Here is a 12,799-nt window from a genome sequence, read left to right on the forward strand (position 1 = left end):
CTATGACCATGTCTTAGCATAGGAAAATAGTCAGTTATCTAAGCCGTGAATCATATTTGGATCCATGCAGTTAGAGAGAAAGGAATAATAGGTGGGACATTGATGCCGCACTCCCCTTTGCGGCCCCCAATATCCTCTTTATCATTATTTCTTTTCTGGAAATAGTTTGTTTTGAACTGAATTGTGTTCCTTTTTCAAACATATCTCCTTACTGTAACTTTCAACTAAGTCCTAAAAGACAGACACAAGAGGTGTTTTCTGTCCGTACCTAAAGGGATTATCTTTGCACTTCTTAATGTCACTGGAGAGCTCTGCATTCTTCGGCCGTGTCAGTCCATTAATCAGAAACACGGTGAAAATACTTACAAAGACATGCCAACACACATTCCTAATGCATTACTTTGATGTGTTTTAAAGGAGGGTGAAGCTCCTGAGATGTTAAAATATGTCTTGTACATGTTACTTGGCTTGGGCCAAATAGGCAAGTGGTCGGGAGCCTCACAATCCTTAAGAACCCATGGACTAGTCTTCCTCTTACTAGAGCATTTCACAGCACCCCTTAGTGTAACATCCCGAGTACTGACGGAGGGCGGGGAATGATCGCCGGTGCACAAAGAGGCACGGACAAGGAGCGGCTCCTGATAGGCTTCCAGTGGAGGGTTACATGGATGAATGAATCGAATCAACACCCGAAAGAGAGGGATTTCAAAGACTGTGTAGGTATGAGACTGCACAGTTTGGGATAGCTTATAAGAATTAATTAGTACTATCTATACTAACAAGATACATCTTCTTTTCGGTAGCCCAGAACGGAAGAACTCCATAGTTAAGCGTGTTTGACTTGGAGTAATTCTGGGATGGGTGACCTCCTGGGAAGTTTTCCCGGGAAGTGTGCGAGTGAGGAAAAAGCACACTAAAAAGTCTCGTGTTAGTATGTGGAGTTAGTCATTGATTCTTGAAGCGGCCAGGCGTTACAAGTGGTATCAGAGCAGGGCCTCTCTTCCAATACGGTGTGGTTCGAGGACGAACCCAGCGGAAGCTGGTGGGCATGTAACATCCCGAGCACTGACGAGGGCGGGGAGTGATCGCCGGTGCAAAGAGGCACGGACAAGGAGCAGCTCCTGACAGGCTTCCAGTTGGGGGTTACATGCATGAATGAATCGAATCAACACCCGAAAGAGAGGGATTTCAGAGACTGTGTAGATATGAGACTGCACAGTTTGGGATAGCTTATAAGAATTAATTAGTACTATCTATACTAACAAGATACATCTTCTTTTCGGTAGCCCAGAACGGAAGAACTCCATAGTTAAGCGTGCTTGACTTGGAGTAATTCTGGGATGGGTGACCTCCTGGGAAGTTTTCCCGGGAAGTGTGCGAGTGAGGAAAAAGCACACTAAAAAATCTCGTGTTAGTATGTGGAGATAGTCATTGATTCTTGAAGCGGCCAGGCGTTACAAGTGGTATCAGAGCAGGGCCTCTCTTCCAATACGGTGTGGTTCGAGGACGAACCAGGCGGAAGCTGGTGGGCATGTAACATCCCGAGCACTGACGAGGGCGGGGAGTGATCGCCGGTGCAAAGAGGCACGGATAAGGAGCAGCTCCTGACAGGCTTCCAGTGGGGGGTTACATGCATGAATGAATCGAATCAACACCTGAAAGAGAGGGATTCCAAAGACTGTGTAGGTATGAGACTGCACAGTTTGTGATAGCTTATAAGAATTAATTGGTATTACCTATACTAACAAGATGCATCTTCTTTTCGGTAGCCCAGAACGGAAGAACTCCATAGTTAAGCGTGTTTGACTTGGAGCAATTCTGGGATGGGTGACCTTCTGAGAAGTTTTCCCGGGAAGTGTGCGAGTAAGGAAAAAACACACTGAAAAGTCTCGTGTTAGTATGTGGGGATAGTCATTGATTCTTGAAGCGGCCAGGCGTTACACTTAGCCTATTAGCTCTTTTCCTGGAGACTATCATCCATGCATCCTTAAAGATGAGAGGACCGTAATACTAGATCATTTCAGAGTCCATTTTCTGATACACAGGATCTCTTTGCGGGGCAAGTGTAGAGCATACTAATGTTCTCATTCCAGAGATTAGCAATTATAGTAACAAAATTATACTAAGTTTTCGGAGAGAAGAGAGAACTCTTTTAGAAATTCATAGGAAATAACACACAAGTTTTTATTTTATGCAAACTTATTCTGCCAATACAAGCATACACGGTTTCCTTTTATATGCAAGGAAACTATAATAACAACAAGCATAGTAAATACAACTCATCAGACATAATTATACAACTGACAATCAACTTTCTAGAAAGTTGAATTATTTGGCACTCTTTATATTACAACCATACACGTGTCCTTTAGCTTTTATCACCATCAGTAGTGTCGGTACTAATGGACAAATTAAGAGCTCTTCTTTCTTCTGAGTGGACATTACCATACATCGCTTCCCACCACGGTTTGTCTGGTTTGACTTTTTCCTCAATTATTTCTGCCATGATATCAACATTTGGATCTATGACATCATCATTTGCGATTGGATCAAACACCAAATCAATCTGCATTGGGTCCAAGTCTTGTGATTATCTTGGGCCTTGTGATGAACTTGGGCCATGCGATGAGCTTGGATCTTCATATCTATTAAGTTCTTTGACATGTTTCAATAAGGCAGTCTTAGAATAGGGATCTAATGGATAATCATTGAAATATTCACATAGATATGCAATATTTTGAGACCATATGAGTCCATCGGGCCTTTGCAAATATGACTCAACTAATAACTTAGTATCAATCCATGCTCCAAATTCTAAGAGTCTTTTCCTCTATAGATTTAGAGAAATATCATCAAGTGTAAACCACGGTCCTGCAGCAGTTGACTTCTTACTGCTGTTTCAGATTCAGGAGAATCATAATATGACTCAACTCTGGATTCTGCAGTTCTGGCCATCAGTATGCTAGTAATATCAGCGTATCCTTCTTCTGAAATATCGGAGGAGTCTAGAACTTCATCAGATTGTTCTTCTTCTGAGGTATCAGGTGTGGTGTGGTTTCAGAGGAAGTTTGATGTTCTGGTTTTAATTCAACAGCTTCTTTGGAAGAGATCTCAGAGGAATTGGAACTCTGAGTGTTTGAGGAAGATTAAGTTGTTTTAGAGGTTTGGGATTCATCTGTATCTTGAGGTTCTGTCTGGATTATGGCTAATTGGTCTTTGAGATCTACAGTCTCAAAAGTTCTTTTTGAAGAGCTGGGATTATTAACACGGTCTGTAGAGTCTGAGGACAAGGAGGGAGTTGTTTCCATTCTAGTTCTAGATGAATGTCTTCTAGAAGTAGAAGGTTGTTTTCCTCTTTCCCCGCTTTCTCTCCTGGTTCTTTGGTCATAAGGTTGGCTATTTGGAAAAGTCTAAGGTTTAGGAGGATGTGGATTGGTCCAGAATTCTAATAGTTTTTGGAAAGGAGAATAGTAATTTGGCATAGGAGGTGGCAAAAAAAGGGTTGTGGCCTTCTACAGGTTCTGGTGTTTGCTGAGATATGATGTTTTGTTCAATGATTCTTTCCAGATCTTGAATTTCTTCTTTTAGCCTCCTTATCTCCCTATCTCTCATGTTGGCTTCTGGAGTAAAGCCTAGCTTTCTGACTTCTTCTTCAAGCTGGGCAATTTGCTGCATGTTCTTCTCATAATACTTCCTCATCTTTTTTGAAAGATGTTGCAAACGGTCTTCAACAGTATCTATCTGATTGTAAATCTTTTCAACCTTAGCATCAAGTCTTTTTAGAATAGTATTCTGAGCTTGAGCATTTTCAGTCTACCAATTGAGTACTTCTTCAGCCTGGCTTAACTGTTTCAGCTTTCCATCTGGATGGACTTCTCCTTGAGTAATCAGCGGCTTGGTAGTGATTTTGGTGGTTTGGTCAGAATGTATTTCTAAGGGAGGAAAATCATATTGTGAAAACATCATGCAAGGTATTGGTTCAGGCTGGTATTTTGAAAAGATGTCTTTTGGTGACCAGGTTAAGATTTCAGGGTCATTTGGTGGTTCTGGTGGGAGTAATCCTTCTTCTCTCAGAATTTCTAAACCTCTCTTATAGATCCAAAGAGGTTTAGGTTTTTTCTGTGTCTTCAGACCTACCCAAGGACCATTATCTGGGTCAGATCTTCTTTGGACAAGAGGTGGTGGTTTGCAACGCCTACAACTCCTTGTGGTGTTTTCTTCTTCATCTTCATCTGAAGTATCTCTAGTGTACATCCAACAATCACACATATTAGGATCTACATCCCATATGAAATGACCATCAATAAGATCAGTAAAGATGGGAGATCCATCTGGCCTTATCCCATGAACAGGGATCTGATCTTTAGTATAACATGGAGATATCATCATAAACTGAAAAATAGGAAGAGTATAACTGTTGGCTACTGCATCAGGCTTCTTGAAGATTGTTCTGACAGTTCCATCAACAGATCTTCTGAAACTAGCCTCATGGGACTGATGGGTTTGCTGGCTTTGTGAATCTTTTTATAATTAGTCAGTCATTCTAAAGGAATCAATTTTGTCAGTTCTTCACGAGATATCTTTCTTGAAATCTGGATGATTGAAGGTGTATCTTCTGGATTTTTGGCTATGACAAACAAGGCATCACTGTGGCTATTAGGAAGCTGGGGAAAATCTACAACATGATCTTGAAGTCTGTAGATCATCTGATGATAAAGGGTTGTTGCATATGCCTCATATGCTTGGTCAGCTCCTGTGAGTTATACCTGTACTTTCAACCTTTTTGGCAAGGTTCTGTCTTTCAGACTTACATTATAATTTGGAAAGATGGTTAAGACCACACTTCCCGCATGAAGAGTTGTCAGCACAGTTCCAATGACAGCATTTCCATAATGGATGAAGCTAGAATCTAGCAAAGCAATACGAGCTGTAATTGGTAGACATTTCCTTCCATGGAGTGAAATGATTAGTCTTATTGCACCAAAATTGAGTGCAGTATAGCCTTCTTGCCTCCAGTGAGTGATTAATTCAGTAGGAATCTCTAGATATACATACTGTTCTTGAGAAGTGGCTTGTAGTTCTCACTGATTCATTCTGGAAGACTGGACATATTCTGTCATTGTTGGCCTTCTGGTGGAGATCAACTTAGTGATACTTTTAAAAACATATCGTTGTCTTTTGAAAATATTATATGGGCTGACTAACGGTGGTACTGTTTCAAGAATCTTTGTATCTTCATGAATACAAGAGTACTCTATAAGGTTTTTTATTTTTGAAGATATTTTTTAAGGGATGTGTTTAGGAAGGGACAGGGAAGATTGTAGCATAATAGGTTCGGTATTTTCAGCATTTGTGTTATCCATGATTTAAGAAGTTCCTCTCCTACTTACCTCATATAATATCATTATTATCTTTACCCTCTCTCTGGAAGAAACTCGAAGAGTTTCCTTAAAGTTGCCTTCATCAGGCACGAAGCGTGTCATCGGGGATGATACTTGAAATCATCAAATGTGGCAACATTAGTAGTTTATGTGTATTTTATGCGTAATATATGCAATATTATAGATTGTCAAAGAAATATTACTTGATGAATAAAATTCCCATATACACACACACGAGAGGATAGCTTTGCTTTGACCATCACATCAATCCACATTGTAATATCAATGTCTTCCATCGTACCAGAATTTATTGGATCCCTGAAACAAGAGTTTCCTCAAGGGCAAGTTCTCTTTCTAATCTCTACATCCTATACTTTACTAACAATACCTTCAATCTCAATCTATGTGGGGTCGTTTTGGGTACAGGTCAAACACGATAAAGCTTCTGTCCTATTCGGGTTTCTTGATTGAGATCTTTCGAATGCTCAATTACTAGCAACCTGTACTGGAGTGCGGTCAATTAATTGCCAAGCCACTCTATTTTCTAATGTTTTGCTTTTGTTGCTTGATATACAAAGTTAGTATAAAAATATTCTATTATCCAAAAAAAAGTATAAAAATATTCTAAGAGCCACGAGAAAGTAAGTTGAAAACTCCTTCCATACCAATAAAAAAACAATATTGCTAATTTAGTATTTTCTCTCTTTTCACATCTTTGCTCGAAAATATTTCTGTAAAGATGCAACTCATTGAGCTTTGATCTTTTATTTACAAAACTCAAATTATAACCCAAAATCTAGTCGAGAGTTTTATGTATGTGTCAAGCAACACTTGTAAATAAATTTTAGTCTTTAATTTTTCATTTAATAATTTTTATTTACCAATCAGCAAGATTGATTATTGGACAAAGGAAGCTCTTAAATATAACTAGAGATATACGTGCCAGTGATGAGGCCCTACTACGAATCAAAGTTGTTGAATGCTATCCCAAGTGCTTATGGCTCCATTAAGATTGATTGGCAAGTGTTCTTATCAAGGAAGGACAAATTTAGGCCCACATTCTTAAAACTAACTTTATTCACGGGGAAGACTGGAGTTCTCTCCTCTGTATCCCTTTTTTGAAAACTAATGCCTTCGATTTTGCTGGCTTTATCAGAAAGACAAAAAGACCTTGACCCGGGTCAAGTAAGCAATTGCTCAGCATGTTCTTTTACAAACAAAAGGGACCACGTCAAATGAATAAGCCCAAGCGAGGACAAACTTTCTAGAAGTTCAACAAAGGAAGGTAATTAGGTCCCTTCTTCACTGCATTGCAATGGGTCAATTCCTACCCTAGTCATTTCAAATATGCTTTATTCCATTTCATTTACAACCTGTAAATACATTATTTCCACGTCTACAGCTACAAAATTCCACAAATTCCAGAGAGTAAAATCTGTCACCTTATATTAGTGAGAATGACACGCTGCGCCCTCTTTTCCTTTCCTTTCTGGATATAATATTAAAAAGAGAAAAGATAAATAAAGTAAGTAATAAGGATTAGATTATCTTTACATTGATCAAATTTCCACTCAGGATCTTGTGACAACAACTCTAAAAGCATAAATGTTATACCCAAAAAAAATGCTAAACTTTTGCTCGCTTATAGAAAGCACTTCTCATAAAAGCTGAAATTCCACATTTGGCCCGAAGTCATGGATATATCCTAAGAATTGAGGGTGCCAATGAGTTGAATTGTTGAAACTTGACTTAGTAAATATTCGATCAGGGTCTACACAAATAAAGTCAAGTTTAATTTTAGGTTCCATTATATAAACGAAAAGTTGTTCTAATACAAAAATTATATAAACGAATTAAGTTCAAACTTTATAAGCTTAACATTAAAAACTCATGAGAATAACTCATAAGGGTGTCTATACATATATACAATGACCAAAAAAAAGGTAATTTTAGATTAAAAAAATATATAGATAAAAATAATTTATATATTTATATTACCCTAACAAATTTTAATTCTATCTAAAACTTTATACCAAAGTTTCATGTTCAAATAATCTTTTATTCTCTTTTTTTATTTTATCCATTAATATAAAAATAACTATTAAATATTAAATTAATTAGCTTAAAAATATTTATAAAAAAAAGAGAGAGATTTGAAAATAAAAAATAAAATCAAGTGAACAACTATTGCAGAACTGATGATTTATAATTTTTAAACAACTCAAATTCATACAGCAATTTTTTTTTCGCATCCCTTCATTGAATGTTCTCTTCGAAGTTGCTACTTAATTTCACATCAAGGCTTATTTCCGGGTTAATGTGTTGTATCTGACTTTGATTGAAAGATAAAAAATAATAATAATAATAACATGAGAAGAAATATTAAAGACAGTAAACAAGATTTGCATTCAATAAATTAGAGTGAGATTGATCTTTCCATTGGAACACATAAAAAAAAACACAGAACAGAACATACTCCAACAGAATCATGTAGACCAGTATTTAATTCCTACAAGCAAAAATCTGGGTGGTCTGAAGTGACCTAAAACTTAGAAAAACTAAGACACCCTGTTAGTTAAAGTCAAGTGAAATGTTTAAGACCAATGGTGCAAAAGAGAGGAACTTTGAGATCCAATGCCTACTTAATTAACAGCCACCATTGATTTCTGATTATCAAAATAAGAACTGATCTCATCTCTTGGCTCAGAACAGAACCCCGCTTTCATCTTTTTAATAAAATCTTCAAATTTCTTATTTAACTCTTCTGTGTCATCTGCACCAAGCTCATGTTCTTGCTCATCTTCATCAATGATCATAAGGGCATTTCCCTCTTCTTCATCATCTTCTTGTGTATCTGAAACTGAAAGTATATTCTCTTGTTCTTCTATCATCGAACTCTTTTCTTCTTCTTGTGGGGATTCAATTTCCAAAACGTTCTCACCAGCAATTGGTGCTGCAATCTCTGATACATTGAATTCTAACCTGCTACTTTTCTCGTTGTCAACAGCACATTCAATGCTTTGATGAGTCGTTGGTGAAAAGGCATTGATTAGACCAGAGTTCATGGCTATAAAAGCCAGAAGGCCATTGCAGAGAAGGAACATGTGGCTCTTGCCAATGGTGTAGCTAAAGAATTGCATGAGGAAAGGCTTCAGGTACTGAAGAATCAAGGGAAGTAAAGAAAACAAAACACAGAACAGAGAAAAAGAAAGCAGAAACTTCATTAATCTCTTGGAATTGTGTGACAGTAACTGATTGTGAGCTTTGGGGTTTGGATGATTAAAATAATCCATGCCTTGTTTTTGAACCTTGATCACTAGTACTACCCTATAGCAAGAGAGCAAGAGAGTGAAGAAGTTGCGTGTGTGTTGAAAGGAAGGTTGGTATAAATAGCCACATATTCTGAATGTGGGACAGAAGTTGCATGGAAAAAGTATTATATAATTTAATAATGAAAATGTTATATTTACAAAAAAAAATTGTTTACAAACTATATTATGTCTGACCGATCATACTTTAATCAAGAGTGTATGACCGGTCATACTTAATATAATTTGTAAAAAAAAATTGTAAATGGATTCTTCCCCGTATAATAATGATACATGTAGCCTTGTTTATAAAAAAAAAAATGATACATGTAACCTATGGAGGAAGAATGCGATATAAAATTAAATAATCTTTATTGTTTAATATTATATCAATAATTAACATTAATTTATTTAATTTTTAATGGTAATTAGTTAAATAAAATTAAATAGTTAAAAAAATTATTTATTTTACCTCTACTTTGATAAGCTTCCGTAATTATATACTCCTCTCACCAATTTTACACAATTCTTATAATTACTTTTTTCTCTATCTTTTTTACTTTTTCCTCTCAACATCAGCTAGTATCATGTTGTGTAGTGTCTGCTTTTTGAATATTTGTATTACTCGGTGTAACAACTAACAACTGGGGTACTTCTGGAGGGAGAGAGACCTCAAGTCAGTCAACTAACATTTTTTTAATCAGATAAGTATATAATAAACCAAGTGGGACCAGAGGGTGTGAACAGATTTTATATCCCCATATATGTACAAACTAATAAATGCATTTCACTTCAATGGCCCTAATGTGAATTCTTGTTTTTTATTTTCAATTTAAAGGGAGTCAATCAAACTCACATGCAATCTCCTATTAATTTGTGTTGATTGCGTCATTCGGTGGTTACAAGCATAAATTAAATAGAGTAATTCTGTTTACCTAATTATAATAACATATATATGCTAGTGTTTCGTATATTTAGATTATTGGTCTGATACTGGGTTCGCATCGCATATATTGTTTAAAATTTGAAGTTGAATTGTCAGCACTACGCGGAGAAGAATTGAGGAGCAAATTCTTTGTAAGTACCAAATGTATTAATTAATCGTAAACAAGCTTAAAAGTCACTTTCAAAGAATTTTTCAAATATTCAATCTTTCGTGGTTTCACCTTTATCGACGTGACGTTCTATATTTTCTTGATCCGTGTTTGTTAGAAAATGGTCCATCATTCAAATTTCTACCTCCGCGTAGCTTTCTGCTCTAGCCTTCTAAGCAATCATGATGAGTTGGAAAAAAATCATGGCTTAATTAAGCTAACGTCAAGCAGTGTTTTTAAGATATTTGTTAAATAATTAAAAATAGAAAATAAAATAAAATGTTTTAAACTTCTTTTTATACATGACTTCGCTTTTTCCGCAGTTACTGGATATAAGTTATAAGATCAATACGACGTCATTTTGGGGTGAAAATCATGATATTTTTATAATTTTAATTTTTTTCAGGGTTATTATAGTCTTTATAATTATAATTTTCTAATCTTTGAATCTCAAAACAACGTCGTTTCGGAAGCAAATGCAGCTAACTTATCTGCATTAACTGCAAAAATATTTTTCTAATTATATATTAAATGTTGAGATTAGTGTTTCTCATGTTGCACGAGATAATTTTATCTCCTATACTATTGAGATATATATAGTCTCACATTGGTTGTATGTGCAACTAATGTGGCCTTTATAAGGCCTTGAGCACTCACACCCTTTGAGCTAGCTTTTGGGGTGATGTATCCCAAGGTTCTTTACATTCTGGTATCAGAGCCTCGCCGCCCCCCACTTTTTCTTGTGGAATTTCTTAGCACAGGTAGGCTGGGCTTGTTGCATCATCCGCTCTTCAAGTCGAATGGGCTCTCGTGTGAGGGGGCGTGTTGAGATATATAGTCACACATTGGTTGTATGAGCAACAAATGTGAAGTTTATAAGGCATTGGGCACTCCCACCCTTTGAGCTAGCTTTTAGAGTGGTGTATCCCAAGGTTCTTTACATGGTATCAGAGCCTCGCCGCTCCCCACTTTCTCTTGTGGAATTTCTTAGCACAGGTAGGTTGGGCCTGTTGCATCATCCACTCTTCAAGCCCAATGGGCTCTCGTGTGAGGGGGCGTGTTGAGATATATATAGTCTCACATTGGTTGTATGTGCAACTAATGTGGCCTTTATAAGGCCTTGAGCACTCTCACCCTCCGAGCTAGCTTTTGGGGTGGTGTATCTCAAGGTTCTTTACATATACATATGTATAAAAGTATGTAAGCCTCGTATTTTCTTTTTCTCTTTCTTCTCTTCACATGGCCCTACATGAGACCCACACACTTTTATGTGTGTGTAGAAGATAAAATTATCTCCAAAAATATGAGTAACGTTAATCCCTGAAATGTTATTTTTTTATTAAATATTTTATATTTTATATTCTTCTTGAAACCCTTATTAGTATATTCCTTAGGGGGCGTTTGGTACAAGAATTTTTTTTAGATTCTCGAAAAAGTAACTTTAAAAATCTTATTTAACCACATTTGATATAATGATTGTGAAAAAATTTCTAGGGAATCTGATTTTCCCAAAATTCTGATTCGTGAACATTTATTAAGGCAAAATGTCATCTAAGAATATCATCATTGGGGTGGTAATCTTGGATTCTCAAAAGGTGGAAAAATATTTTGGACTCTGTGCCAGTAGCGTCAAGCAAAATTCCTTCTTGCAGTGATGGTGCCACGCCACTAGTGCCACCCTATATTCCCGGTAATATTCGGTTATCAACTAAATATAAAATCAGGAAACTTGAGCTAATATTTTTGATAATATTTTGCTCTATCAAATAATTTTTTTGTCACAATCACAAAAAATTCATTTTCCTAACATATTTTCAATAATTGTGATTCCCAAGCACAAACCCCTTTTAAGTTTTTTTTTTTTTTGGATAGGGATAGGACCCCTTTAAGTTATTTTAGCACAATAGTTAATTGAAATAAAAATCATTATTAAATTTTTGGGAAAAGTTCACCAACGCCCCTATGGTTTACTTCAAAATCACTTATGCCCCTGTGGTTTTTTTCTTATCACATATGCCCCTGTGGTTTGTAAAAGGGTATGTTTTTTATCACATATACCCCTATGGTTTCTTATTTTTTACAAAGCACAGGGGCATATGTGATAGGAAAAAAACCACAGGGGTATAAATGATTCTGAAGCAAACCACAGGGGCATTGGTGAACTTTTCCCTAAATTTTTTGTATCAGTGAAAATATTGAAAAGAAATTATTAAGTGTGTACAAAAAGTAAGAAAAAGTACTTCAAAACAACCCTGATCATGGTAGTTAAAATCCTGATTTAAATATGCGATTGTACGATTTTTTTTACGTTAGGATTTTGCGTTTTGCAATTTTTTATCCTCCTTCCAATTTTAGATAAAATTCCGATTTTAACTACCATGACCCCGATGACTCTAAATAAGACTAATATACCCAAGCTTTTTAAATAAAAAAATACTTAATATAAATCTGAGCTTAACTTTAATTATCTACGAGTTAGTTCATTTATTAAATGATCTAAGAATGGGAATTTGCAAATAGTATTATTTGGATGAGACACAAGTATGCAGGTTTTTTTACTCTTTTACCCTTCATTAATTAATTAATAACCATTTTGTCCCTTATTCGAAACTATCTACTAATCTGCCCCTCTTTAATCGATTAACTTGAAGATTTAATTGATTAAATGGTCAAAACTAGAAAAAATGGTTGACTTGAAGATTTAATCGATTAAATCTTTAAGTTAATCAATTAAATCTCCCACTTAATTGATTTAACCGATTAAAACTTATATTTAATCGATTAAATATACCAAATGAGCGTGAAAGCATTGATTGATTGCGTTTTATATTTAATAGGAGCTGATTGCGTTTTGTATTTAATAGGAATTGAATGTGATTTGTATTTAATAGGAGCTAATTGCATTTTGATTTTAATAGGGGTTGAATGTGTTTTGTATTTAATAGGAATTGATTGCGTTTTACAATCTGTAACCAACTCGTGAAATGTCAACTCCTAATAAAACGCAATCAGCTCC

The 12,799-nt window shown here is 35.8% G+C and overlaps 1 protein-coding gene across 1 annotated transcript; it reads right to left on the minus strand.

Moving 5' to 3' along the window:
- Positions 1-7,808: 7,808 nt before the first annotated feature.
- LOC133290114 (uncharacterized) lies at positions 7,809-8,695 on the minus strand. The gene has a single exon (XM_061488178.1). It carries the CDS (start codon positions 8,672-8,674, stop codon positions 8,024-8,026), a length of 651 nt encoding a protein of 216 aa, XP_061344162.1. The 5' UTR covers positions 8,675-8,695; the 3' UTR covers positions 7,809-8,023.
- Positions 8,696-12,799: the final 4,104 nt, after the last annotated feature.

The sequence above is a fragment of the Gastrolobium bilobum genome, unplaced genomic scaffold (assembly GCF_033153095.1).
Source record: "Gastrolobium bilobum isolate Gb01-03AN ecotype WA unplaced genomic scaffold, APGP_CSIRO_Gbil_v1 utg7782, whole genome shotgun sequence".
Taxonomy (NCBI): domain Eukaryota; kingdom Viridiplantae; phylum Streptophyta; class Magnoliopsida; order Fabales; family Fabaceae; genus Gastrolobium; species Gastrolobium bilobum.